At 50.9% G+C, this 26061-nt stretch overlaps 1 protein-coding gene across 2 annotated transcripts in view; it reads left to right on the top strand.

Moving 5' to 3' along the window:
- The window catches only part of LOC134957195 (cytochrome c oxidase assembly factor 7), a 109032-nt gene that overhangs the window by 42457 nt on the left and 40514 nt on the right, over positions 1-26061 (top strand). The window contains exon 3 of one of the 2 annotated variants that reach the window (XR_010186521.1): positions 6492-7028. Coding sequence is in view for 1 of the 2 variants with exons in the window: in XM_063938891.1 (XP_063794961.1) it covers positions 6492-6937 (446 nt within the window). In the remaining variant the exon portion in view is untranslated. Of the gene's footprint in view, positions 1-6491; positions 7097-26061 lie in introns of those variants that run through there. The other variant, XM_063938891.1, reaches the window with a different exon arrangement.

Here is a 26061-nt window from a genome sequence, read left to right as displayed (position 1 = left end):
GGCCGACCACATCCAGCTCTCACTCTCTCATCAACGGTTATCTGCTGATAATCGGGAGCTGGATATCGAGGCGCAGGCGATCATACCCTTTGTGCGTAAGTTCTCTCCGTAATCATTGTCTTTCTGTGAGCCAATTCCTCTCTCTCCCTCTGTGTCTATTTCTCTCTCTCTATTTTCTCTTTTCTCTCGTAACTCCCCTAGACTAAACTTTATAGTATTGTATTGTATTGTGTTAGGCCAGGATAGTATTGTAGTTTATCCCTTAGTTAGGTGTTTGGTTAGGAAGTCTTTGTTATATTGTAGTGTATCATTTGTACTGTGTTACTCTTTTACAAGTATACTAGATATAATACAGATAATAGGCTTTGGAACCCTAAAACAGTATCTGTGTATTTACTATAGTGTTAAGTGTTCACTTGAGCGTCGGTGACGCTCAAACAGCTTTGTAGGTAGTCAGGCTACACAAAGTTGCATTTACACCCTGTACTCACATTAAAGGTATTCTGTGTGTTTCGTCGGTATAAGGTTTAATATCAAGGTATAGTGTTGTGAGCGTCTGCATCGCTGGTGACCTCCTCGTGGTCTCGAGTGTATGCTACGCCATAGCGAATCATTCCCCTAGACATAACCAATAACGTGTCCTGTGATCGCTGGGCCGTGAGCGAACGTGACGCTTGAGCGTCTCGCCTACGGCTGAGCGATCGTTACGCAAATAGCGTACCATTACGGTATTTCTTAAGTAAACAGCGTACAGTGTTCTTGGCTTCATAAGGGTTGTTTATACGACATAGGAATTTAGCATTGTCACCAGTATAACCCGTGTGTCTGTGCCGTGCAGGGGGAGTGTGCCTTAGTGTAACCTGTATAACCCGTGTGTCTGTGCCGTGCAGGGGGAGTGTGTCTTAGTGTAACCTGTATAACCCGTGTGTCTGTACCGTGCAGGGGGAGTGTGTCTTAGTGTAACCTATATAACACGTGTGTCTGTGCCGTGCAGGGGGAGTGTGTCTTGGTGTAACCTGTATAACCCGTGTGTCTGTACCGTGCAGGGGGAGTGTGTCTTGGTGCAACCTGTATAACCCGTGTGTCTGTACCGTGCAGGGGGAGTGTGTCTTTGTGTAACCTGTGTAACCCGTGTGTCTGTGCCGTGCAGGGGGAGTGTGTCTTAGTGTAACATGTATAACCCGTGTGTCTGTACCGTGCAGGGGGAGTGTGTCTTGGTGTAACCTGTATAACCCGTGTGTCTGTACCGTGCAGGAGGAGTGTGTCTTGGTGTAACCTGTATAACCCGTGTGTCTGTACCGTGCAGGGGGAGTGTGTCTTGGTGTAACCTGTATAACCCGTGTGTCTGTACCGTGCAGGGGGAGTGTGCCTTAGTGTAACCTGTATAACCTGTGTGTCTGTGCCGTGCAGGGGGAGTGTGCCTTAGTGTAACCTGTATAACCCGTGTGTCTGTGCCGTGCAGGGGGAGTGTGTCTTAGTGTAACCTGTATAACACGTGTGTCTGTGTCGTGCAGGGGGAGTGCCTTAGTGTAACCTGTATAACCCGTGTGTCTGTGCCGTGCAGGGGGAGTGTGTCTTAGTGTAACCTGTATAACCCGTGTGTCTGTGCCGTGCAGGGGGAGTGTGTCTTAGTGTAACCCGTGTGTCTGTACTGTGCAGGAGGAGTGTGCCTTAGTGTAACCTGTATAACCTGTGTGTCTGTGCCGTGCAGGGGGAGTGTGTCTTGGTGTAACCTGTATAACCCGTGTGTCTGTACCGTGCAGGGGGAGTGTGTCTTAGTGTAACCTGTATAACCCGTGTGTCTGTGCCGTGCAGGGGGAGTACCTTAGTGTAAACTGTATAACCCGTGTGTCTGTGCCGTGCAGGGGGAGTGTGTCTTGGTGTAACCTGTATAACCCGTGTGTCTGTGCCGTGCAGGGGGAGTGTGTCTTAGTGTAACCTGTATAACCTGTGTGTCTGTGCCGTGCAGGGGGAGTGTGTCTTGGTGTAACCTGTATAACCCGTGTGTCTGTGCCGTGCAGGGGGAGTGTGTCTTAGTGTAACCTGTGTAACCCGTGTGTCTGTGTCGTGCAGGGGGAGTGTGCCTTAGTGTAACCTGTATAACCCGTGTGTCTGTACCGTGCAGGGGGAGTGTGCCTTAGTGTAACCTGTATAACCCGTGTGTCTGTGCCGTGCAGGGGGAGTGTGCCTTAGTGTAACCTGTATAACCTGTGTGTCTGTGCCGTGCAGGGGGAGTGTGTCTTAGTGTAACCTGTATAACCTGTGTGTCTGTGCCGTGCAGGGGGAGTGTGTCTTAGTGTAACCTGTATAACCCGTGTGTCTGTACCGTGCAGGGGGAGTGTGCCTTAGTGTAACCTGTATAACCCATGTGTCTGTACCGTGCAGGGGGAGTGTGTCTTGGTGTAACCTGTATAACCCGTGTGTCTGTACCGTGCAGGGGGAGTGTGTCTTAGTGTAACCTGTGTAACCTGTGTGTCTGTGCCGTGCAGGGGGAGTGTGTCTTAGTGTAACCTGTGTAACCCGTGTGTCTGTACCGTGCAGGGGGAGTGTGTCTTAGTGTAACCTGTGTGTCTGTGCCGTGCAGGGGGAGTGTGTCTTAGTGTAACCTGTATAACCCGTGTGTCTGTGCTGTGCAGGGGGAGTGTGTCTTAGTGTAACCTGTATAACACGTGTGTCTGTGCCGTGCAGGGGGAGTGTGTCTTGGTGTAACCTGTATAACACGTGTGTCTGTACCGTGCAGGGGGAGTGTGTCTTAGTGTAACCTGTATAACACGTGTGTCTGTGCCGTGCAGGGGGAGTGTGCCTTAGTGTAACCTGTATAACACGTATGTCTGTACTGTGCAGGGGGAGTGTGTCTTAGTGTAACCTGTATAACACGTGTGTCTGTGCCGTGCAGGGGGAGTGTGTCTTAGTGTAACCTGTATAACACGTGTGTCTGTGCCGTGCAGGGGGAGTGTGTCTTAGTGTAACCCGTGTGTCTGTACTGTGCAGGAGGAGTGTGCCTTAGTGTAACCTGTATAACCTGTGTGTCTGTGCCGTGCAGGGGGAGTGTGTCTTGGTGTAACCTGTATAACCCGTGTGTCTGTACCGTGCAGGGGGAGTGTGTCTTAGTGTAACCTGTATAACCCGTGTGTCTGTGCCGTGCAGGGGGAGTACCTTAGTGTAAACTGTATAACCCGTGTGTCTGTGCCGTGCAGGGGGAGTGTGTCTTGGTGTAACCTGTATAACCCGTGTGTCTGTGCCGTGCAGGGGGAGTGTGTCTTAGTGTAACCTGTGTGTCTGTGCCGTGCAGGGTGAGTGTGTCTTGGTGTAACCTGTATAACCCGTGTGTCTGTGCCGTGCAGGGGGAGTGTGTCTTAGTGTAACCTGTGTAACCCGTGTGTCTGTGTCGTGCAGGGGGAGTGTGCCTTAGTGTAACCTGTATAACCCGTTTGTCTGTACCGTGCAGGGGGAGTGTGCCTTAGTGTAACCTGTATAACCCGTGTGTCTGTGCCGTGCAGGGGGAGTGTGCCTTAGTGTAACCTGTATAACCTGTGTGTCTGTACCGTGCAGGGGGAGTGTGCCTTAGTGTAACCTGTATAACCCGTGTGTCTGTGCCGTGCAGGGGGAGTGTGTCTTAGTGTAACCTGTATAACCCGTGTGTCTGTACCGTGCAGGGGGAGTGTGCCTTAGTGTAACCTGTATAACCCATGTGTCTGTACCGTGCAGGGGGAGTGTGTCTTGGTGTAACCTGTATAACCCGTGTGTCTGTACCGTGCAGGGGGAGTGTGTCTTAGTGTAACCTGTGTAACCTGTGTGTCTGTGCCGTGCAGGGGGAGTGTGTCTTAGTGTAACCTGTGTAACCCGTGTGTCTGTACCGTGCAGGGGGAGTGTGTCTTAGTGTAACCTGTGTAACCTGTGTGTCTGTGCCGTGCAGGGGGAGTGTGTCTTAGTGTAACCTGTATAACCCGTGTGTCTGTGCTGTGCAGGGGGAGTGTGTCTTAGTGTAACCTGTATAACACGTGTGTCTGTGCCGTGCGGGGGGAGTGTGTCTTAGTGTAACCTGTATAACACGTGTGTCTGTACCGTGCAGGGGGAGTGTGTCTTAGTGTAACCTGTATAACACGTGTGTCTGTGCCGTGCAGGGGGAGTGTGCCTTAGTGTAACCTGTATAACACGTATGTCTGTACTGTGCAGGGGGAGTGTGTCTTAGTGTAACCTGTATAACACGTGTGTCTGTGCCGTGCAGGGGGAGTGTGCCTTAGTGTAACCTGTATAACCTGTGTGTCTGTGCCGTGCAGGGGGAGTGTGTCTTGGTGTAACCTGTATAACCCGTGTGTCTGTACCGTGCAGGGGGAGTGTGTCTTAGTGTAACCTGTATAACCCGTGTGTCTGTGCCGTGCAGGGGGAGTACCTTAGTGTAAACTGTATAACCCGTGTGTCTGTGCCGTGCAGGGGGAGTGTGTCTTGGTGTAACCTGTATAACCCGTGTGTCTGTGCCGTGCAGGGGGAGTGTGTCTTAGTGTAACCTGTGTGTCTGTGCCGTGCAGGGGGAGTGTGTCTTGGTGTAACCTGTATAACCCGTGTGTCTGTGCCGTGCAGGGGGAGTGTGTCTTAGTGTAACCTGTGTAACCCGTGTGTCTGTGTCGTGCAGGGGGAGTGTGCCTTAGTGTAACCTGTATAACCCGTTTGTCTGTACCGTGCAGGGGGAGTGTGCCTTAGTGTAACCTGTATAACCCGTGTGTCTGTGCCGTGCAGGGGGAGTGTGCCTTAGTGTAACCTGTATAACCTGTGTGTCTGTACCGTGCAGGGGGAGTGTGCCTTAGTGTAACCTGTATAACCCGTGTGTCTGTGCCGTGCAGGGGGAGTGTGTCTTAGTGTAACCTGTATAACCCGTGTGTCTGTACCGTGCAGGGGGAGTGTGCCTTAGTGTAACCTGTATAACCCATGTGTCTGTACCGTGCAGGGGGAGTGTGTCTTGGTGTAACCTGTATAACCCGTGTGTCTGTACCGTGCAGGGGGAGTGTGTCTTAGTGTAACCTGTGTAACCTGTGTGTCTGTGCCGTGCAGGGGGAGTGTGTCTTAGTGTAACCTGTGTAACCCGTGTGTCTGTACCGTGCAGGGGGAGTGTGTCTTAGTGTAACCTGTGTAACCTGTGTGTCTGTGCCGTGCAGGGGGAGTGTGTCTTAGTGTAACCTGTATAACCCGTGTGTCTGTGCTGTGCAGGGGGAGTGTGTCTTAGTGTAACCTGTATAACACGTGTGTCTGTGCCGTGCAGGGGGAGTGTGTCTTAGTGTAACCTGTATAACACGTGTGTCTGTACCGTGCAGGGGGAGTGTGTCTTAGTGTAACCTGTATAACACGTGTGTCTGTGCCGTGCAGGGGGAGTGTGCCTTAGTGTAACCTGTATAACACGTATGTCTGTACTGTGCAGGGGGAGTGTCTTAGTGTAACCTGTATAACACGTGTGTCTGTGCCGTGCAGGGGGAGTGTGTCTTAGTGTAACCTGTATAACACGTGTGTCTGTGCCGTGCAGGGGGAGTGTGTCTTAGTGTAACCTGTGTAACACGTGTGTCTGTGCCGTGCAGGGGGAGTGTGTCTTAGTGTAACCTGTATAACCCGTGTGTCTGTGCCGTGCAGGGGGAGTGTGTCTTAGTGTAACCTGTATAACACGTGTGTCTGTGCCGTGCAGGGGGAGTGTGTCTTAGTGTAACCTGTGTAACCCATGTCTGTGCTGTGCAGGGGGAGTGTGTCTTAGTGTAACCTGTATAACACGTGTGTCTGTGCCGTGCAGGGGGAGTGTGTCTTAGTGTAACCTGTATAACCCGTGTGTCTGTGCCGTGCAGGGGGAGTGTGTCTTAGTGTAACCTGTATAACACGTGTGTCTGTGCCGTGCAGGGGGAGTGTGCCTTAGTGTAACCTGTGTAACCCATGTCTGTGCTGTGCAGGGGGAGTGTGTCTTAGTGTAACCTGTATAACACGTGTGTCTGTACCGTGCAGGGGGAGTGTGTCTTAGTGTAACCTGTGTAACCCATGTCTGTGCTGTGCAGGGGGAGTGTGTCTTAGTGTAACCTGTATAACACGTGTGTCTGTGCCGTGCAGGGGGAGTGTGTCTTAGTGTAACCTGTATAACACGTGTGTCTGTGCCGTGCAGGGGGAGTGTGTCTTAGTGTAACCTGTATAACACATGTGTCTGTACCGTGCAGGGGGAGTGTGTCTTAGTGTAACCTGTGTAACCCATGTCTGTGCTGTGCAGGGGGAGTGTGTCTTAGTGTAACCTGTGTAACCCATGTCTGTGTCGTGCAGGGGGAGTGTGTCTTAGTGTAACCTGTATAACACGTGTGTCTGTGCCGTGCAGGTGGAGTGTGTCTTAGTGTAACCTGTATAACACGTGTGTCTGTACCGTGCAGGGGGAGTGTGTCTTAGTGTAACCTGTGTAACCCATGTCTGTGCTGTGCAGGGGGAGTGTGTCTTAGTGTAACCTGTATAACACGTGTGTCTGTGCCGTGCAGGGGGAGTGCCGGTGGACCTGAAAGCTGCATATAATTGCTTCCTGAAATCCTGTAACACAGATGGGAAGAAGTCTGTTGAATCCTGCCACAACGTTGGATTGCTGCTACACGATGGACGCATGAACGATGAGAGACCTGACCCTGTTACCGCCAGAGATTATTATAATAAGGCATGTGAAGGGAAATTTGCTGCAAGCTGCTTTAACCTGAGTACTATGTACCTGGAGGGATCTCCTGCGTTGCCCCAGGATATGAGTCTGGCTCTGCATTTCTCTAAGAGAGCCTGTGACTTGGGACATATGTGGGGATGCGCTAACGCCAGCCGGATGTACAAACTGGGGGATGGTGTTGGTAAAGATGATGCTCAGGCAGAAACCCTGAAACGTCGCGCTCAGGAGCTGCACCGGAAGCAGCAGGAGGCGCAGCAGATAACCTTCGGGGAGTGAAGCGCAGCCACACCCACCCAGACTGACGAGAAGCCGGTTGTTTATGGCTGCAGTGACCATACAGTGCCCGTGGGAGCCTCACACTCTGTGTGTAAGCAGTGTATTGTATACTGTAAGGCATATGGGGCCGGATGGAATGGCTTGCGAGACAGCCGGAGGGCCGGAGCTCTGGCCGTCTCGCAAGCCATTCCATCCGGCCATGTTCTGTAAGTCCCAGACATGTGTGCAGCACTGCACAGCCCTACACGTAATGAAGCGCCCCTATACAATCCGTTATTCCCCTACATCCACATAAAGATGAGCGGCTGCAGGTGGGTGCGTGTGACTGCTCCTATATACAGGTGGGTGCGTGTGACTGCTCCTATATACAGGTGGGTGCGTGTGACTGCTCTGTTAGATGCCTGAGTTTATTATAATTGCTCTGATCAGCAGTGTTCTTGGTGTGTGGAGTGTGCACCTGCATCTTTCCTTTTCTCTGTGAGTAATGCTCAGCTGTATGTTGGAGCTCTAGACATAAAACCTTCGTGAATAAAGCCCAAAATGTTTTACAAAAAGTTTTGACCTATTAACGTCCTTACTACAATCCAGTGGTGCGTGCTGACAGACCCATACCGATCTATACACAAACCGGGTACCTCAGTGACTCGCCCGCCAGGAGCTGTGTGATCAGGTACCTCAGTGACTCGCCCGCCAGGAGCTGTGTGATCAGGTACCACAGTGACTCGCCCGCCAGGAGCTGTGTGATCAGGTACCTCAGTGACTCGCCCGCCAGGAGCTGTGTGATCAGGTACCTCAGTGACTCGCCCGCCAGGAGCTGTGTGATCAGGTACCTCAGTGACTCGCCCGCCAGGAGCTGTGTGATCAGGTACCTCAGTGACTCGCCCGCCAGGAGCTGTGTGATCAGGTACCTCAGTGACTCGCCCGCCAGGAGCTGTGTGATCAGGTACCTCAGTGACTCGCCCGCCAGGAGCTGTGTGATCAGGTACCTCAGTGACTCGCCCGCCATGAGCTGTGTGATCAGGTACCTCAGTGACTCGCCCGCCAGGAGCTGTGTGATCAGGTACCTCAGTGACTCGCCCGCCAGGAGCTGTGTGATCAGGTACCTCAGTGACGCGCCCGGGAGCTGTGTGATCAGGTACCTCAGTGACGCGCCCGGGAGCTGTGTGATCAGGTACCTCAGTGACGCGCCTGGGAGCTGTGTGATCAGGTACCTCAGTGATGCCCCCGGTAGCTGTGTGACCAGGTACCTCAGTGACGTGCCTGGGAGCTGTGTGATCAGGTACCTCAGTGACGCCCCCAGTAGCTGTGTGACCAGGTACCTCAGTGACGCCCCCGGGAGCTGTGTGATCAGTTACCTCAGTGACGCCCCCAGTAGCTGTGTGATCAGGTACCTCAGTGACGCCCCCGGTAGCTGTGTGACCAGGTACCTCAGTGACGCCCCCGGTAGCTGTGTGACCAGGTACCTCAGTGACGCGCCTGGGAGCTGTGTGATCAGGTACCTCAGTGATGCCCCGGTAGCTGTGTGATCAGGTACCTCAGTGACGCCCCCGGTAGCTGTGTGATCAGGTACCTCAGTGACGCCCCCGGTAGCTGTGTGATCAGGTACCTCAGTGACGCCCCCGGTAGCTGTGTGACCAGGTACCTCAGTGACGCCCCCGGTAGCTGTGTGATCAGGTACCTCAGTGACGCGCCTGGGAGCTGTGTGATCAGGTACCTCAGTGACGCGCCCGGGAGCTGTGTGATCAGGTACCTCAGTGACGCGCCTGGGAGCTGTGTGATCAGGTACCTCAGTGACGCCCCCGGTAGCTGTGTGATCAGGTACCTCAGTGACGCGCCTGGGAGCTGTGTGATCAGGTACCTCAGTGACGCGCCCGGGAGCTGTGTGATCAGGTACCTCAGTGACGCGCCTGGGAGCTGTGTGATCAGGTACCTCAGTGACGCCCCCGGTAGCTGTGTGACCAGGTACCTCAGTGATGCGCCCGGGAGCTGTGTGATCAGGTACCTCAGTGACGCGCACGGGAGCTGTGTGATCAGGTACCTCAGTGACGCCCCCAGTAGCTGTGTGACCAGGTACCTCAGTGACGCGCCTGGGAGCTGTGTGATCAGGTACCTCAGTGACTCGCCCGCCAGGAGCTGTGTGATCAGGTACCTCAGTGACTCGCCCGCCAGGAGCTGTGTGATCAGGTACCTCAGTGACGCGCCCGGGAGCTGTGTGATCAGGTACCTCAGTGACGCGCACGGGAGCTGTGTGATCAGGTACCTCAGTGACGCGCCCGGGAGCTGTGTGACCAGGTACCTCAGTGACGCCCCCGGTAGCTGTGTGATCAGGTACCTCAGTGACGCCCCCGGTAGCTGTGTGACCAGGTACCTCAGTGACGCGCCTGGGAGCTGTGTGATCAGGTACCTCAGTGACGCCCTCGGTAGCTGTGTGACCAGGTACCTCAGTGACGCGCCTGGGAGCTGTGTGATCAGGTACCTCAGTGATGCCCCGGTAGCTGTGTGATCAGGTACCTCAGTGACGCCCCCGGTAGCTGTGTGACCAGGTACCTCAGTGACGCCCCCGGTAGCTGTGTGACCAGGTACCTCAGTGACGCCCCCGGTAGCTGTGTGACCAGGTACCTCAGTGACGCCCCCGGTAGCTGTGTGACCAGGTACCTCAGTGACGCCCCCGGTAGCTGTGTGATCAGGTACCTCAGTGACGCGCCCGGGAGCTGTGTGATCAGTTACCTCAGTGACGCGCCTGGGAGCTGTGTGATCAGGTACCTCAGTGACGCCCCCAGTAGCTGTGTGACCAGGTACCTCAGTGACGCGCCTGGGAGCTGTGTGACCAGGTACCTCAGTGACGCCCCCGGTAGCTGTGTGATCAGGTACCTCAGTGACGCCCCCGGTAGCTGTGTGACCAGGTACCTCAGTGACGCCCCCGGTAGCTGTGTGATCAGGTACCTCAGTGACGCGCCTGGGAGCTGTGTGATCAGGTACCTCAGTGACGCGCCTGGGAGCTGTGTGATCAGGTACCTCAGTGACGCCCCCGGTAGCTGTGTGACCAGGTACCTCAGTGACGCGCCCGGGAGCTGTGTGATCAGGTACCTCAGTGACGCGCACGGGAGCTGTGTGATCAGGTACCTCAGTGACGCCCCCAGTAGCTGTGTGACCAGGTACCTCAGTGACGCGCCTGGGAGCTGTGTGATCAGGTACCTCAGTGACGCCCCCAGTAGCTGTGTGATCAGGTACCTCAGTGACGCGCCCGGGAGCTGTGTGATCAGGTACCTCAGTGACGCGCCCGGGAGCTGTGTGATCAGGTACCTCAGTGACGCCCCCAGTAGCTGTGTGATCAGGTACCTCAGTGACGCGCCCGGGAGCTGTGTGATCAGGTACCTCAGTGACGCGCCCGGGAGCTGTGTGACCAGGTACCTCAGTGACGCGCACGGGAGCTGTGTGATCAGGTACCTCAGTGACGCGCCCGGGAGCTGTGTGACCAGGTACCTCAGTGACGCCCCCGGTAGCTGTGTGACCAAGTACCTCAGTGACGCCCCCGGTAGCTGTGTGACCAGGTACCTCAGTGACGCGCCTGGGAGCTGTGTGATCAGGTACCTCAGTGACGCCCCCGGTAGCTGTGTGACCAGGTACCTCAGTGACGCGCCTGGGAGCTGTGTGATCAGGTACCTCAGTGACGCGTATTCGAAAAAAGGCGTAAAAAAGAAAGAGACTATATATGCCTTTTCTGGGGCACACTTTTCTATATTGTAGTTAAAAATTAACTTTTATTTTCATTATTTAATATTCTAAGCTAGTTGCGACTCTGACATATAAAATGTAATGCATCAAATGGCTGAAAATTAATTAGTAAGATAGCGAAAATATAAACAAATACGGTTTACCGGGAAATGTTTCCCACAATTAAGTCTATCCATAGACTGTATTGGGTTTTGTGGACGCTCTATTAGCCGCCTCAGCCAATATTCTCAAAGAAAAGGAAAATGTTTAAATGTAGGAGTTTATATATACTCCCTTTATTGTCAATTACTTGATAGCATATGAAATTTCCATGACACAGCACCAATCAGACGTGTGGGTGACGCGAGTAGCACATTCAAGAATAGGTTCAGCAAGTAATCCAAATCTGTAACAACGTCTTAGAGGATGCTGGGGACACTTCAAGAACCATGGGGTATAGACGGGAACCGCAGGAGACATGGGCACTTTAAGACTTTCAAATGGTGTGAACTGGCTCCTCCCTCTATGCCCCTCCTCCAGACTCCAGTTTAGAATCTGTGCCCGGGCAGACTGGATGCACACTGAGGAGCTCTCCTGAGTTTCTCTGAAAAATACTTTTTGTTAGGTTTATTATTTTCAGGGAGATCTGCTGGCAACAGGCTCCCTGCATCGTGGGAGTGAGGGGAGAGAAGTCAGACCTACTTCTGTGAGTTTAATGGCTCTGCTTCTTTGGCTACAGGACACCATTAGCTCCAGAGGGTCTGATCACTAGGTACGCCTAGGGGCTCATTCCCAGAGCCGGCCGTCACCCCCCTTGCAGAGCCAGAAGTCAGAAGACAGGTGAGTAGAAGAAGATCAGAAGACTTCAGTGACGGCTTTGAGGCAACGCACAGCGGCTGCGCTGCACGCCTTGCTCCCACACACAGCGGCACTACAGGGTGCAGGGGGGGGGGCGCCCTGGGCAGCATATATACCTCATATTCTAACTGGCAGCAACGGACTGAGTGCCTGGGCACTGTCCAGACCCCCGCCAGTGTAAATATCAGTGACAAAAAGCGGGATGAAGCGCGCCATTGGGGTGGATCTTCTCCTCACAACCCACGGCGGGGGGGGCACCCTGGGCTGTAAAAAACACTTGGTTTGGCAAAAGGGGCATATAAACACACTGTCCTACCCCCGCCAGTGAAATTAATTATTTAATTAATTATTTACTTCAGAGCGGGAGAAGCGCGCCACTGTGGGGGCGGGGCTTCTTCCTCACTAAGCCAGCACACTACTCAGCGCCATATTTCTCCTCAGGAGAAACGCTGGTCTTCCCTTCACTACTGACTAGTATCGGTGCAAAAAAGTGTGTGTGTGGGGGGGGGGGGGGGGGCGGCGATGTATATGATGCTTATATTGTGTCATGTTATGTTATTAAAGCTCTGCAGTTCTGTTTTATGATATTTGACAGATTGTGTGTTGCATTGGGGTGTGAGCTGTCTGATCAATTTGGTGTCCCTCTGACAGAGGTCTGTCCCCTATTAGTCCCGGTGTGTCTGAGGTGTGGATGATACACGTGGGTGACATATCTGAGGCAGGGAGTTCCTTCAAGGAGGAAACCGTTTGGGGACGCAGAGTCGTAAGGTGGTGGCGCTACCGGCACACCAGGAGCCTGCATGGTGAATGATATACGTAGTAGTATGCGTTCTATCAATGAGAGATTAGATAAGGCTGTATCTAATGCTGAATATGTAGAAGACTGGCGCCCAAGATGGCTGCCTCACCTTTTGTATGCTCCCGATCATCTCCATAAAACAGCTTAAATTCACCACAACTGACCTATGAATCATCATAAATATCCAAGGACTTACCTTTAACTTGTACCACTCTACGCGGACATTTCATCAAAACCAACGGATTGCATTCCTGCGCTGAGATACACACTGGATTGAATCCTGGACTGAATCCTCTGCATATCTCCACTGAGAAATCCTTCAGTTTAGCAGCTGCTGTACTCTGCATTGGACATTACCCAGATAAGGTACTGTGGATTACAACCTATCTTTGGCTACATCCAGCCCCTCACTTAGACATCATCCACCTCTGTTCTCTGAGCAACAAATAACTGACTTATTGCATTAATCTACTAATATCAGTATATTCAGGCTCTGAATTGCTGAAGGCTCACTGTTTAAAATCAGGATCCATTTCCAGGACACGTTATCACTACCCCCACAAGAAATCTACTTCAAAGGCCTCTCACACTGAGACTTTTCACACCTACACAGTAGGAATTGGCTTCTAACACCTTTCCAAAAGACTGCCTATCCTAGGATAATTGACTAAATCAGCAGTTAATTTATTTATTACTTGCTTCAAATATACACAATAGGTTATAGCAATAACTTTGTTCATAATCCCATTATCATTTTGGATCACATACCGAATTGGGGGAAAACAAAACACAAAAAGGAAAAAATAAAAAAACAAGAACAAAAAAAAACAAAACCACTGCTTTCTCTCCCTCTCTCTCATCATCATATGCAGCTCAAATTTATAGTAATCTGTCATTGATGACCAAATGTATACGTATTGCTCCAGCTTCATTCTTTCACCCACCACATTCTGCAGTTCCTATCACACCATCACAGGCTTCTATTCTCCAATCCCTTGGCATTTTAAAAAGAAAACACAGGCGCATTCGTGGGAAGCGAGCAGGATGGAAATGTATTTCCCCCGGTAACCATCTAAGTCCTTTGCCCACCTGCTCACCCTCATACTCAAAGAACAATCAAATAGAAGTGATACCCAAAAGACGGCCCTGTGTTTGGAAGGACAGAACTGTCAACTCTCACTTTGTGACCCCCATACCCAGAGCTCCTGCACTTAACATAAAGAAAACTGAAGGCCCTCTGGTATGCCCAATCAGGTCAGTCCTTTGTAATGCCAGATCTATAAGAAACAAGACTGCAACAATTGCTGACCTTATTGAATCTGCAGATCTAGCCTGTATTACAGAGACCTGGCTAGATGAAAATGCAGCACCTATATTGGAGGCTGCAGTACCAACAAACTACTCTGTCATCCACAACCCAAGACTGGACCGCAGGGGTGGCGGGGTGGCTATCTGCTTCAAAAAAGAACTTAAACTTAGGGTCCACCCTATTGAAACTACTCGCTCATTCGAGTGCATTGCTGCCCGGAGTTCGACAGGATTAGGTTTCAGAGTACTTCTCATTTACCGGCCACTTGGAGATGGAAAGATGTTTCTACAAGAAATTGCAGACACTGTTGCTGGCCTGGTTCTGGAACATCAGAGATGGCTCATCCTCAGGGATTTCAATGCATGGGTGGATGATGAGCTCTCACGCCTTGGCCAAGACCTCCTGTGCACAATGAATGGTCTGGGCTTCACACAGGTCATTCCCTCTGCCACACACAAAAGTGGTCACACTCTCGACCTTGTCTTTCAGATTGGATTAGAAGTCACTGACCTAAAAATAAACCCAGTCATCTGGTCAGACCACTACTCCCTTTGGTTCTCAGTTGCAACCCCTCAAATAAGATCTCTGCCCGTGGAGTTGACCAGGTATCGTCCAAGGAGGGGTATGACTCCCCAGGCTCTTGCAGCAAATCTGGATCTCTCTGCTATACTGGGTGCCTGTGAAGATCCCTGTTCCCTAGTCCGTTATTATAATAGGGATGTTATGGCTGCAATTGATATTATCGCCCCTGTGCGTTTAAGACCTCGTAAACCACAACGTCAAGCTCCATGGTTCTACAACAGTGTTAGTGAGCTCAAGAAAAGGGGGCGTAGACTGGAAAGACGATGGAGGAAGACTAACCTAGTGGATGACAAAATAAAACTAATAAAGCAGAACGAAGAATATCAATCGACAATCACTCGTAAGAAAGCACAGTTCCTGTCAAATGAGATCACAGCAGCAAACAATAGGCCAGCTCAACTTTTCCGCACAGTGGAGATGCTTTGCAAGCCAGCATGCCTGCAGACTGATGAGACCCTCTCCCAGGCAAGATGCAACGAGTTTGCAAACTTCTTTGCAGATAAAATATCCACCATCCGGGCTGGAATCTCCACAGTGCCATCAAAGGAGTGCCAAACTACAAAGCCTGCCAATATAAGCTACCTGCCTTCATGGACCAGCTTTGACCCAGTGGATGTAAAGGACACTGCTGGAATTGCTCGGAATTTGCGTCCCACCACCTGTGATCTGGACCCAGCCTCAACCAAGCTTCTAATAGGCTGTATGGATATAATTGGTCCTGTCTTTAAAAAAATTGTTCAATGCTCTTTGCAGACAGGCATTTTTCCTGGACCCCTAAAGGAAGCAATTGTTAGACCGTTTCTTAAAAAACCTAATTTCTCTGACGTCCTAGTGGATGCTGGGAACTCCGTAAGGACCATGGGGAATAGACGGGCTCCGCAGGAGACTGGGCACTCTAAAAGAAAGATTAGGTACTATCTGGTGTGCACTGGCTCCTCCCTCTATGCCCCTCCTCCAGACCTCAGTTAGAATCTGTGCCCGGCCAGAGCTGGGTGCTCCTAGTGGGCTCTCCTGAGCTTGCTAGAAAGAAAGTATTTGTTAGGTTTTTTATTTTCAGTGAGATCTGCTGGCAACAGACTCACTGCTACGTGGGACTGAGGGGAGAGAAGCAAACCTACCTGCTTGCAGCTAGCTTGTGCTTCTTAGGCTACTGGACACCATTAGCTCCAGAGGGTTCGAACACAGGGCCTGACCTCGATCGTCCGTTCCCGGAGCCGCGCCGCCGTCCCCCTTGCAGAGCCAGAAGACAGAAGAGAAGCGATGAAATCGGCAGCAGAAGACTCCTGTCGTCTTTAAGGTAGCGCACAGCACCGCAGCTGTGCGCCATTGCTCCCACAGCACACCACACACTCCGGTCACTGTAGGGTGCAGGGCGCTGGGGGGGGGGCTCCCTGGGCAGCGATAAAAAAATACCTTTGGCATAAAAATACACATAATACAGTCTGTGACTGTATGTGTGTAAAACCCCCGCCATTTTTAGTCAGAAACAGGACAGAAGCCCGCCGCTGAGGGGGCGGGGCCTTCTTCCTCAGCACACCAGTGCCATTTTCTCTTCACAGCTCCGCTGGAAGGAAGCTCCCCAGGCTCTCCCCTGCAGTATCCTGGTACACAAAGGGTGAAAAGAGAGGGGGGGGGGGACATAAATTTAGGCGCAAAAATTGTATATACAGCAGCTACTGGGTAAACACTGAGTTGTAGTGTAATCCCTGGGTTATATAGCGCTGGGGTGTGTGCTGGCATACTCTCTCTGTCTCTCCAAAGGGCCTTGTGGGGGAACTGTCTTCAAATAGAGCATCCCCTGTGTGTGTGGTGTGTCGGTACGCGTGTGTCGACATGTCTGAGGTAAAAGGCTCCTCCAAGGAGGTGATAGAGCGGATATGTATGTGAGAGGGTGTCTCCGTCAACAATGCCGACACCTGTTTGGATATGTGTAAGTGCTAAGGTGAATTTATTGCACAAATGGTTAGGGAACAGACAGGAAATCTACCCATGTCTGTCCCTATGTCACAGAGACCTTCAGAGTCTCACAATGCTCACTATCCAAAATAACAAACACTGGTATCGACACGGAGTTTAACTCCACTGTCGACTACGATAATGCAAAGTTACAGCCAAGATGGCTAGAAGGTATTCAATATATGATATTGAAATAAAAGATGATTTGCATATCACTGATGACTCATCTGTCCCTGACACGAGAGTACACATGTTTAAGGGGAAGAATGCTGAGGTAAATTTCCCTCCTCTCATGAGGAAAAAGAGCGGGAATCTCCAGACAAGAGACGGCAGCTTCCCACAAGAGAATTCTCAGGCTGTATCCTTTCCCCACTAGGGCCAGGATATGTTGAGAATCTTCCCCTAGGGTGTCCTGTTTGCACAGACGGTAGCACTTGCTATTCTCAGGGATCCTGCAGATAGCGTGCACATTCTAGTATACTACCCAGACCGGCGATTGTGTCGGCATGGGTTTATAGCGCTGTGGCAGCGTGGACAGGTACCTTATCAGCAGAGATTGAGACCCTAGTAAATATATTAAAGATGCTGTCTTAAGTGATAGATATATAGTTATAAAGCATGCCCAAAGAGACATGAGTATACTGGGTCCTAGAGTCAAAGCTATGTCGATCTCTGCTTGACGTGTCCTGTAGAATATGCATTGGACAGATGATGCCGACTTAAGAGGCATATGGAAGGCTGAGGATTGTGTGGAGAAGGGTTCTCGGGCCTGGTCTCCACAGCTATAGCTGGTAATTCTGCTAGTTTGCCTTATATTCCTGCACAGCCTAAGAAAGCACGACATTATTAAATGCAGCCTTTCGAATAAAGAAACAAGAAAGTCTGAAGTGCGTCCTTTCTTGTCAGAGCCGGGATCAACACAGCTAGTTCCCAGGAACAGAAGTCCTCCCCGGCCCCTACGAAAATCCACCTATGCCGCTGGGGCTCCACAGGCGGAGCTAGGCCCGGTGGGGACACGCCTTCGTAAGTTCAGCCACAAGTGGGTTCACTCCCTGTTAGGTCCCTGGGCAATAGATATTGTGTCTCAGGGATACAAGCTGGACTGTGAGAAGATGCCCCCTCACCGACGGCCCTGCGGGCTTCCCCCCAAGAGGGGGTGCCAGTGTTAACTGCAATTCAAAAATTGTATCTTTAACAGGTGGTGGTCAAGGGTCCCTGTTAGGCGCCGGGGTCCGCTCGTCGGTGCGGCCCGGCGCCTAGCAACCAGGGACGCCGTGCGCGTACAGCCGCCGGCTCCCTGGCAACGCTAGATGCCGGGCGCACGGAGCCGCACGGACCCTAGCAACGGGGACGCCACTGGCGGACCGCGTTCCCCGTTGCTGGGTCCATTTAAATTAGTAAGGGCACCTGTTTCCTGGCCGTGCAGCAAGGCAGCTGCACGGCATTCATGCAATCAGCACTGGCAGCAGTTGATTGGAGGACTTCGGTTTATATGCTCTTGCAGTGCCTCATACAGACGCCGGTAATAGCTTCCTGCATGCTGTATCTGTTTGCTGAGAGTGTTTCCAGTCCTGCTGTATCCGGTCGTTCCTGTCCTCAGTTGTCCTGCACTCGGAAGTCGTCATCTGTTCCTAGAGTCCTGACTGAGCACCGTTAAACATCCAGTGGTGTTCGTGAGTCGCGGCGTAGCCGTGTGTTGCGGCTTGGCCGCTTTATTACTTATTATTTATTATTTGTGTTTCGGAGCTTTTGCGGAGGATTCCGCTCCCACAGATCCACTCTGGTATCCAGCGGTGCTGGGTAGGAGTAATGGACTAGTGGATTTTGGTTGTCCTTTTATCTGGCGGTTTTTCCGCGCATACTTCAAGTTTGGTTAGTTAGCTTGTTGCCCTTGGCCTGTTGTAGTCAGAGGTCCTCTTGTCATCATCCTGCCTCGGATTTCCCTTTGTCTCTCACTAAGACCGGGGGGCACCGGAGTTGGGCAGACATAATCCGCCTTTCAAACGTGGCTGCCAGGGGCTCAAGAAACCATAGTCTCGCAAGGGATTTCCGATAGCACGGGTGAGACAATAGAGTTAGGGCGCCAGGGGCAACTAGTCTTTCCTGCTCCCGTAACCAGCATTCCCTTCCAGTACTCTGGCCATTGTCATAAGATCTCCTCCGGTCAGGAGTACTGGAATCATAACATTATTACCGGCCCAAACCAAAACTTAAAATTAAACAGGGTTTGATTTTTTCCTTATTCAGTTTTTTAAGAGTTATCGGCCTCATGAATCCCACAGGTTTAGGGCCAAATCCTGGTCAGCTCCTAGTCAGCCAGATTCAAGAACTTACTCAGATGGTTCAGGATCTTTCCCTGCGGGTGAAGTCGCAGGAAGATCTTTTACGAACTTCCCCGAGGGTAGTCCCTGAACCAAAAATGCACTTGCCTGACCGTTTTTCTGGTGATAGGAAGGAGTTTTTTAATTTTAAAGAATCCTGTAAACTTTATTTTCGTTTAAGACCGATCTCCTCAGGTACTGAATCTCAGCGGGTAGGAATCATTATTTCTTTGCTCCAGGGGGATCCTCAGACCTGGGCATTTGGTTTAAAAGCAGAGGATCCGGCATTGTTGTCAGTCGACGCTTTTTTGGGGTCTTTAGGGCTTTTGTATGATGACCCTGATAGAGAGGCATCCGCTGAGAGTCAGTTACGCGCTCTCAGACAGGGTAGAAATCCTGCAGAGGTTTATTGTACAGAGTTTCGCCGTTGGTCGAACGACTGTGGCTGGAATGACCCAGCCCTGCGCAGTCAGTTTCGCCTCGGCTTATCTGAGTCTATAAAGGACAGTCTCCTTCAGTATCCCGCTCCTGAGACACTCGATAAACTCATGGAGCTTTCTATTAAGATTGATCGACGTCTCAGAGAGCGGAGGGCTGAAAAAGGAGCACCAGTCAGGACTACTCCATGTGTATTTTCCATTCCTGAGGACGTAGAGGAGCCCATGCAGATGGGTTTCTCCCGACTGTCTCCAGAAGAAAGAGCCAGAAGGCAAAACTCTGGTCTTTGTTTGTACTGTGGGGGTAAGGGACATTTTGCCCGTAATTGTCCGAACAAGTCGGGAAACGCCTCGACCAAGTGAATTGTGAGGGGGTTCACTTTGGTCTGCAGCTTATCTCCTCGAATAACTCCCTTTTAGTCCCAGCTAAAGTTTCCTTTGGCAGCCTCAGTTCTTCGGTGTCGGCTTTTGTCGACAGTGGAGCTGCAGGGAACTTTATGAACTTAACTTGGGCCAAGGCCTTAGGTATTCCTCAGTTAGCCTTGGGTAGGTGTATCACCATGCATGGTTTAGATGGGAGTCCCTTGTCCAATGGGGTTATTTCCCTCTGTACACCTCCTGTACTACTTACGGTAGGAGCTCTTCATTCCGAAAAGATCGAGTTCTTCCTTACCCATTGCCCAGCAGTTCCAGTGGTTCTGGGTCACCCTTGGCTGGCCTTTCATAATCCCACCATTGATTAACAGTCGGGGGAGATTTCACAATGGGGTACCATCTGTAATAAGGAATGTATTACGTTTCCCGTCAGAATAGCTGCTGCCATTCCCGAACTCATTCCCGTGGAATACCAGGACTTTGTTGATGTGTTTTCCAAGGGCAATGCGGACATTCTGCCTCCCCATCGGCCTTATGATTGTGCTATTGAGCTAATTCCCGGTGCCACATTGCCAAAGGGAAGGTTATATGCTTTATCCGGGCCAGAAACTGCGGCCATGAATGAGTATGTTAAGGAGAGTCTAGGGAAAGGATTTATCAGGCCATCTAAATCCCCTTTAAGTGCAGGCTTCTTCTTTGTGGAGAAAAAAGATGGATCACTCAGACCTTGCATTGACTTTAGAGCCCTGAATAAGATCTCAGTTAAAAATACTTATCCTCTGCCGCTGATTTCTGTCCTCTTTGATCAGCTGCGTTCGGCTGTGATTTTTTCTAAAATTGACCTGAGGGGAGCATATAACCTCATCCGAATCAAGTCTGGAGATGAGTGGAAGACGGCTTTCAGTACTCAGTCGGGTTACTACGAGTATCTGGTGATGCCGTTCGGCTTGTCTAACGCTCCGGCAGTTTTCCAGGATCTCATTAACGATGTGCTCCGTGACTTTCTAGGAAGATTCGTGGTCGTTTACTTAGACGACATCCTGATCTATTCTGACTCAATTGAACAACATGTTACCCAGGTGCGTCAGGTTCTTCAAAAATTACGTGAAAATCATCTATATGCCAAGCTGGAGAAGTGTGAGTTTCATGTCACGGAGGTATCCTTTTTAGGGTACATTATTTCCCCTCGGGGATTCTACATGGAACCTAAGAAGCTCCAAGCCATCCTTAGTTGGGCGCAACCCACCAACTTAAAAGCAATTCAGCGCTTTTTAGGGTTTGCAAATTATTATAGAAGATTTATTCATTCTTTTTCCGACCTGGTTGCTCCCATGGTGGCACTGACTAAGAAGGGAGCGGATCCTACCAACTGGTCACGTGAAGCTGAGTCATCCTTTCAGGCCTTGAAACAAGCTTTTGTCTCAGCTCCAGTCCTCAGACATCCCAACCCAGAATTGCCCTTCATTGTTGAGGTTGATACCTCGGAGGTTGGAGTGGGGGCTATCCTATCTCAAAAGGATCCGGAGTCTCTGGAACTACATCCTTGTGCCTTCATGTCCAGGAAATTCTCATCCGCTTAATCCAACTACGATGTTGGTAACCGGGAGTTACTGGCTATTAAATGGGCTTTTGAGGAGTGGAGACATTGGCTTGAGGGAGCAACACATACCATTTCAGTATTGACTGACCACAAAAATCTTCAGTACATCGAATCAGCTAAGCGGCTGAATGCCCGGCAGGCTCGTTGGGCTTTATTTTTTACTCGTTTCAAGTTTATTATCACCTTTAGGCCAGGTTCCAAGAATACCAAGGCGGATGCCCTGTCACGCAGTTTTCTTCCAGTTCATAATAACAGTCCTGTTACTCCCATACTTCCGTCTTCAGTCATTTGGGCAGGCCTCACACAAGATTTATTTACCCAGTTAAAGCAGCTTCAACATCAAGCTCCTGGAAATACTCCTGCTGGTCGTCTTTATGTCCCTGAGTTTTTGAGAGCTACTGTTTTGACTGAATTTCATGATAGCAAAGTTGCCGGGCATCCGGGGATCTCTAAGACTTTGGAATTAGTCTCCCGCTCAGTATGGTGGCCTGGTCTTTCTAAAGACATTAAGGAGTTTGTTTTTTCTTGTCAGGTCTGTGCACAGCATAAGGTTCCCCGTTCCTTGCCTATCGGGCAACTTATGCCCTTAAATGTTCCTCTCAGGCCATGGTCTCACATTTCCATGGATTTTGTGGTAGACCTCCCTCTGTCAGCCGGATTCCGAGTCATATGGGTGGTAGTGGACCGTTTTAGCAAGATGGCTCATTTCATTGCTCTTCCCCGACTGCCATCTGCCCAGGGATTGGTTGTTTTGTTTCTCCGCCATGTTTTCAGACTTCATGGGTTGCCCACTGATATTGTTTCTGATCGGGGTCCACAATTCATTGCACAATTCTGGAAGTCCTTTTGTGCCTCATTAAAGATGAAATTGTCTTTAACATCCGGTTACCATCCCCAATCCAACGGGCAGACCGAGCGAGTTAATCAATCATTAAAACAGTATTTGCGTTTGTACTCAGCCAAACTCCAGAATGATTGGTCCGAGTTTCTTCCTTTGGCGGAGTTTGCTTACAATAATTCTTGTCATTCCTCCACTAATGTGTCTCCATTCTTTTCAGTTTTTGGTTTTCACCCCAGAGCTAATTCTTTTTTTCAACATTCTTCTGTTTCCTCGCTAACCTTAACCTCTCATCTCAGAGTCATTTGGAAAAAAGTGCATCTTGCCCTCAGAAAAGCGGCATTTCGAGAGAAAATTTTTTCGGACAGGCTCCGACGTCCTTGCACTTTTAAGGTGGGAGACAGGGTATGGTTGTCGACTCGTAACATTAGACTTCGACAAACCTCAGCTAGGTTGGGCCCCAAATTTATTGGACCATTTCATATTATTAAAAAAATCAACCCAGTTGCTTTCCGGTTACGTTTACCAAGAGCTCTCCGGATCGGAAATACGTTCCATTGCTCCCTGTTGAAACCATACGTTTCTTCCAGTAGATTTCCTCGGAAGATCTCTCAGGGGAAATCACCAGTAGATGTACAGGGACAACAGGAGTTCTTGGTGGAGAAGGTTCTCGATTCCAAATTGTCCCGGGGTCGGCTTTATTTTCTGGTGCACTGGAGAGGCTATGGTCCAGAGGAAAGGTCTTGGGTCCTGGATAAGGATCTCCATGCCCCAAGGCTCAAGAGGGCATTCTTTCGGGAATTTCCTCGGAAACCTGGCTTTAGGGGTTCCTTGACCCCTCCTCAAGGGGGGGGGGTACTGTTAGGCGCCGGGGTCCGCTCGTCGGTGCGGCCCGGCGCCTAGCAACCAGGGACGCCGTGCGCGTACAGCCGCCGGCTCCCTGGCAACGCGAGACGCCGGGCGCACGGAGCCGCACGGACCCTAGCAACGGGGACGCCACTGGCGGACCGCGTTCCCCGTTGCTGGGTCCATTTAAATTAGTAAGGGCACCTGTTTCCTGGCCGTGCAGCAAGGCAGCTGCACGGCATTCATGCAATCAGCACTGGCAGCAGTTGATTGGAGGGCTTCGGTTTATATGCTCTTGCAGTGCCTCATACAGACGCCGGTAATAGCTTCCTGCATGCTGTATCTGTTTGCTGAGAGTGTTTCCAGTCCTGCTGTATCCGGTCGTTCCTGTCCTCAGTTGTCCTGCACTCGGAAGTCGTCATCTGTTCCTAGAGTCCTGACTGAGCACCGTTAAACATCCAGTGGTGTTCGTGAGTCGCGGCGTAGCCGTGTGTTGCGGCTTGGCCGCTTTATTACTTATTATTTATTATTTGTGTTTCGGAGCTTTTGCGGAGGATTCCGCTCCCACAGATCCACTCTGGTATCCAGCGGTGCTGGGTAGGAGTAATGGACTAGTGGATTTTGGTTGTCCTTTTATCTGGCGATTTTTCCGCGCATACTTCAAGTTTGGTTAGTTAGCTTGTTGCCCTTGGCCTGTTGTAGTCAGAGGTCCTCTTGTCATCATCCTGCCTCGGATTTCCCTTTGTCTCTCACTAAGACCGGGGGGCACCGGAGTTGGGCAGACATAATCCGCCTTTCAAACGTGGCTGCCAGGGGCTCAAGAAACCATAGTCTCGCAAGGGATTTCCGATAGCACGGGTGAGACAATAGAGTTAGGGCGCCAGGGGCAACTAGTCTTTCCTGCTCCCGTAACCAGCATTCCCTTCCAGTACTCTGGCCATTGTCATAAGATCTCCTCCGGTCATGAGTACTGGAATCATAACAGTCCCCTCCTTCAAAGATGGTGTTATTATTCGACCATGTTGTAATCCCGAAACCAGACGGTTCGGTCAGACTCATATTGACTTAAAAATCCCTGAACATATACCTGAGAAGGTTCAAGTTCAAGATGGAATCGCTAAGAGCGGTCAGGGCAAGCCTAAAAAGAGGGAGACTTTATCGTGAATCGGGTCATAAGGGATGCATACCTTCATGTCCCCATTTATCCACCTCATTAGGCGTACCTCAGAATTGCGGTACGGGATTGTCATAACCAAGGTAATGGCGGATATGATTGTGCTCCTGCGGAAGGTGTCACTATTATCACGTACTTGGACGATCTCCTCATACAAGTGAGATCAAGAGAGCAGTTGCTGAACAGCGTATCACTTTCTCTGGAAGTGTAACGGCAACACGGCTGGATTCTATATATTCCAAAGTCGCAGTTGGTTCCTACAGCTCATCTGCCTCTCCTAGGCACGATCCTAGACACAGACCAGAAAAGGGTTTATCTCCCGATAGAGAGAGCTCAGGAGCTCATGACACTGGTCAGGAATCTATTAAAACCAAAACAGGTGTCAGTGCATCACTGCACTCGAGTCCTGGGAAGGATGGTCGCATCATACGAGGCCATCCCCTTAGGCAGGTTCCATGCGAGGACCTTCCAATGGGACTTACTGGACAAGTGGTCCGGATCACCTCTTCAGATGCATCGGTTAATCACCCTATCCCCCAGGGCCAGGGTGTCTCTCCTGTGGTGGCTGCAGAGTGCTCACCTTCTCGAGGGCCGCAGATTCGGCATTCAAGACTGGATCCTGGTGACCACGGATGCAAGCCTCCGAGGGTGGGGGGCAGTTACACAGGGAAGAAATTTCCAAGGTCTGTGGTCAAGTCAACAGACTTGCCTTCACATCAATATCCTGGAACTAAGGGCCATATACAACGCCCTAAGTCAAGCGGAGATCCTGCTTCGCGACCAACCGGTTCTGATCCAGTTAGACCGCAGGGGATTATGTAAACCGCCAAGGCGGCACAAGGAGCAGGGTGGCGAGGGTAGAAGCCACAGTTCTTCGCTGGGCGGAGAATCAAGTAAGCGCACTGTCAGCAGTGTTCATTCCGGGAGTGGACAACTGGGAAGCAGACTTCCTCAGCAGGCACGACCTCCACCCGGGAAAGTGGGGACTTCATCAGGAAGTCTTCACGCAGTTTGCAAATTGATGGGAACTGCCTCAGGTGGACTAGATGGCGTCCCACCTTAATAAAAAGCTAAAAAAAGGTTTTGAGCCGGGTCAAGGGACCCTCAGGTGATAGCTGTGGTCGCACTAGTAACACCATGGGTGTTCCAGTCGGTCTATGTATTCCCTCCTCTTCCTTTCATACCCAAGGGCTGAGAATTGTAATAAAAGGAGGAGTGAGAACAATATTCTTTGCTCCGAATGGGCCAAGAAGGACTCGGTACCCGGAGCTGCAAGAAATGCTCTCAGAGGACTCAGGGCATCTGCCTCTCAGACAGGACATGTTACAACAGGGGCCCTGTCTGTTCCAAGACTTACCGCGGCTGCATTTGACGGCATGGCGGTTGAACGCCGGATCATAGCAGAAAAGGGCATTCCGGATGCAGTTATTCCTACGCTGATAAAGGCTAGGAAAGACGTGACAGCAAGACTTTTTCACTGTATATAGCGAAAATAGGTTGCTTGGTGTGAGGCCGGGAAGGCCCTACAGAGGAATTCCAGCGGGGTCGATTCCTGCACTTCCTACAGTCAGGAGTGACTATGGGCCTAAAATTAGGATCCATAAAGGTCAAGATTTCGGTCCTATCCATTTTCTCTCAAAAGAACTGGCTTCACTGCCTGAAGTTCAGACGTTGTTCCGGGGGTGCTGCATATTCAGCCTCCTTTTGTGCCACCGGTGGCACTTTGGGATCTTAAAGTTGTGTTGGATTTCCTGAAATCCCACTGGTTTGAGCCACTTAAGACCGTGGAGCTTAAATATCTCACGTGGAAAGTGGTCATGCTATTGGCCTTAGCTTCGGCTAGGTGTGTGTCAGAATTGGCGGTTTTGTCATGTAAAAGCCCTTATCTGATCTTCCATATGGACAGGGCAGAATTGAGGACTCGTCCCCAATTTCTCCCTAAGGTGGTATCATCGTTTCATTTGAACCAGCCTATTGTGGTGCCTGCGGCTACTAGGGACTTGGAGGATTCCAAGTTGCTGGACGTAGTCCGGGCTTTGAAAATGTATGTTTCCAGAACGGCGGGAGTCAGAAAGTCTGACTCGCTGTTTATTCTGTATGCAGCCAACAAGGTTGGCGCTCCTGCTTCGAAGCATACTATTGCTTGCTGGATCTATGGCACTATTCAGCGGGTTCACTCTGCGGCTGGATTGCCACATCCAAAATCGGTAAAAGCCCATTCCACAAGGAAGGTGGGCTCTTCTTGGGCGGCTGCCCGAGGGGTCTCGGCTTTACAGCTTTGCCGAGCTGCTACTTGGTCGGGGTCAAACAAGTTT

Source organism: Pseudophryne corroboree, chromosome 9, assembly GCF_028390025.1.
Source record: "Pseudophryne corroboree isolate aPseCor3 chromosome 9, aPseCor3.hap2, whole genome shotgun sequence".
In the NCBI taxonomy this organism is placed as follows: Eukaryota; Metazoa; Chordata; class Amphibia; order Anura; family Myobatrachidae; genus Pseudophryne; species Pseudophryne corroboree.
This window is presented reverse-complemented; position numbering and strand designations above follow the sequence as displayed.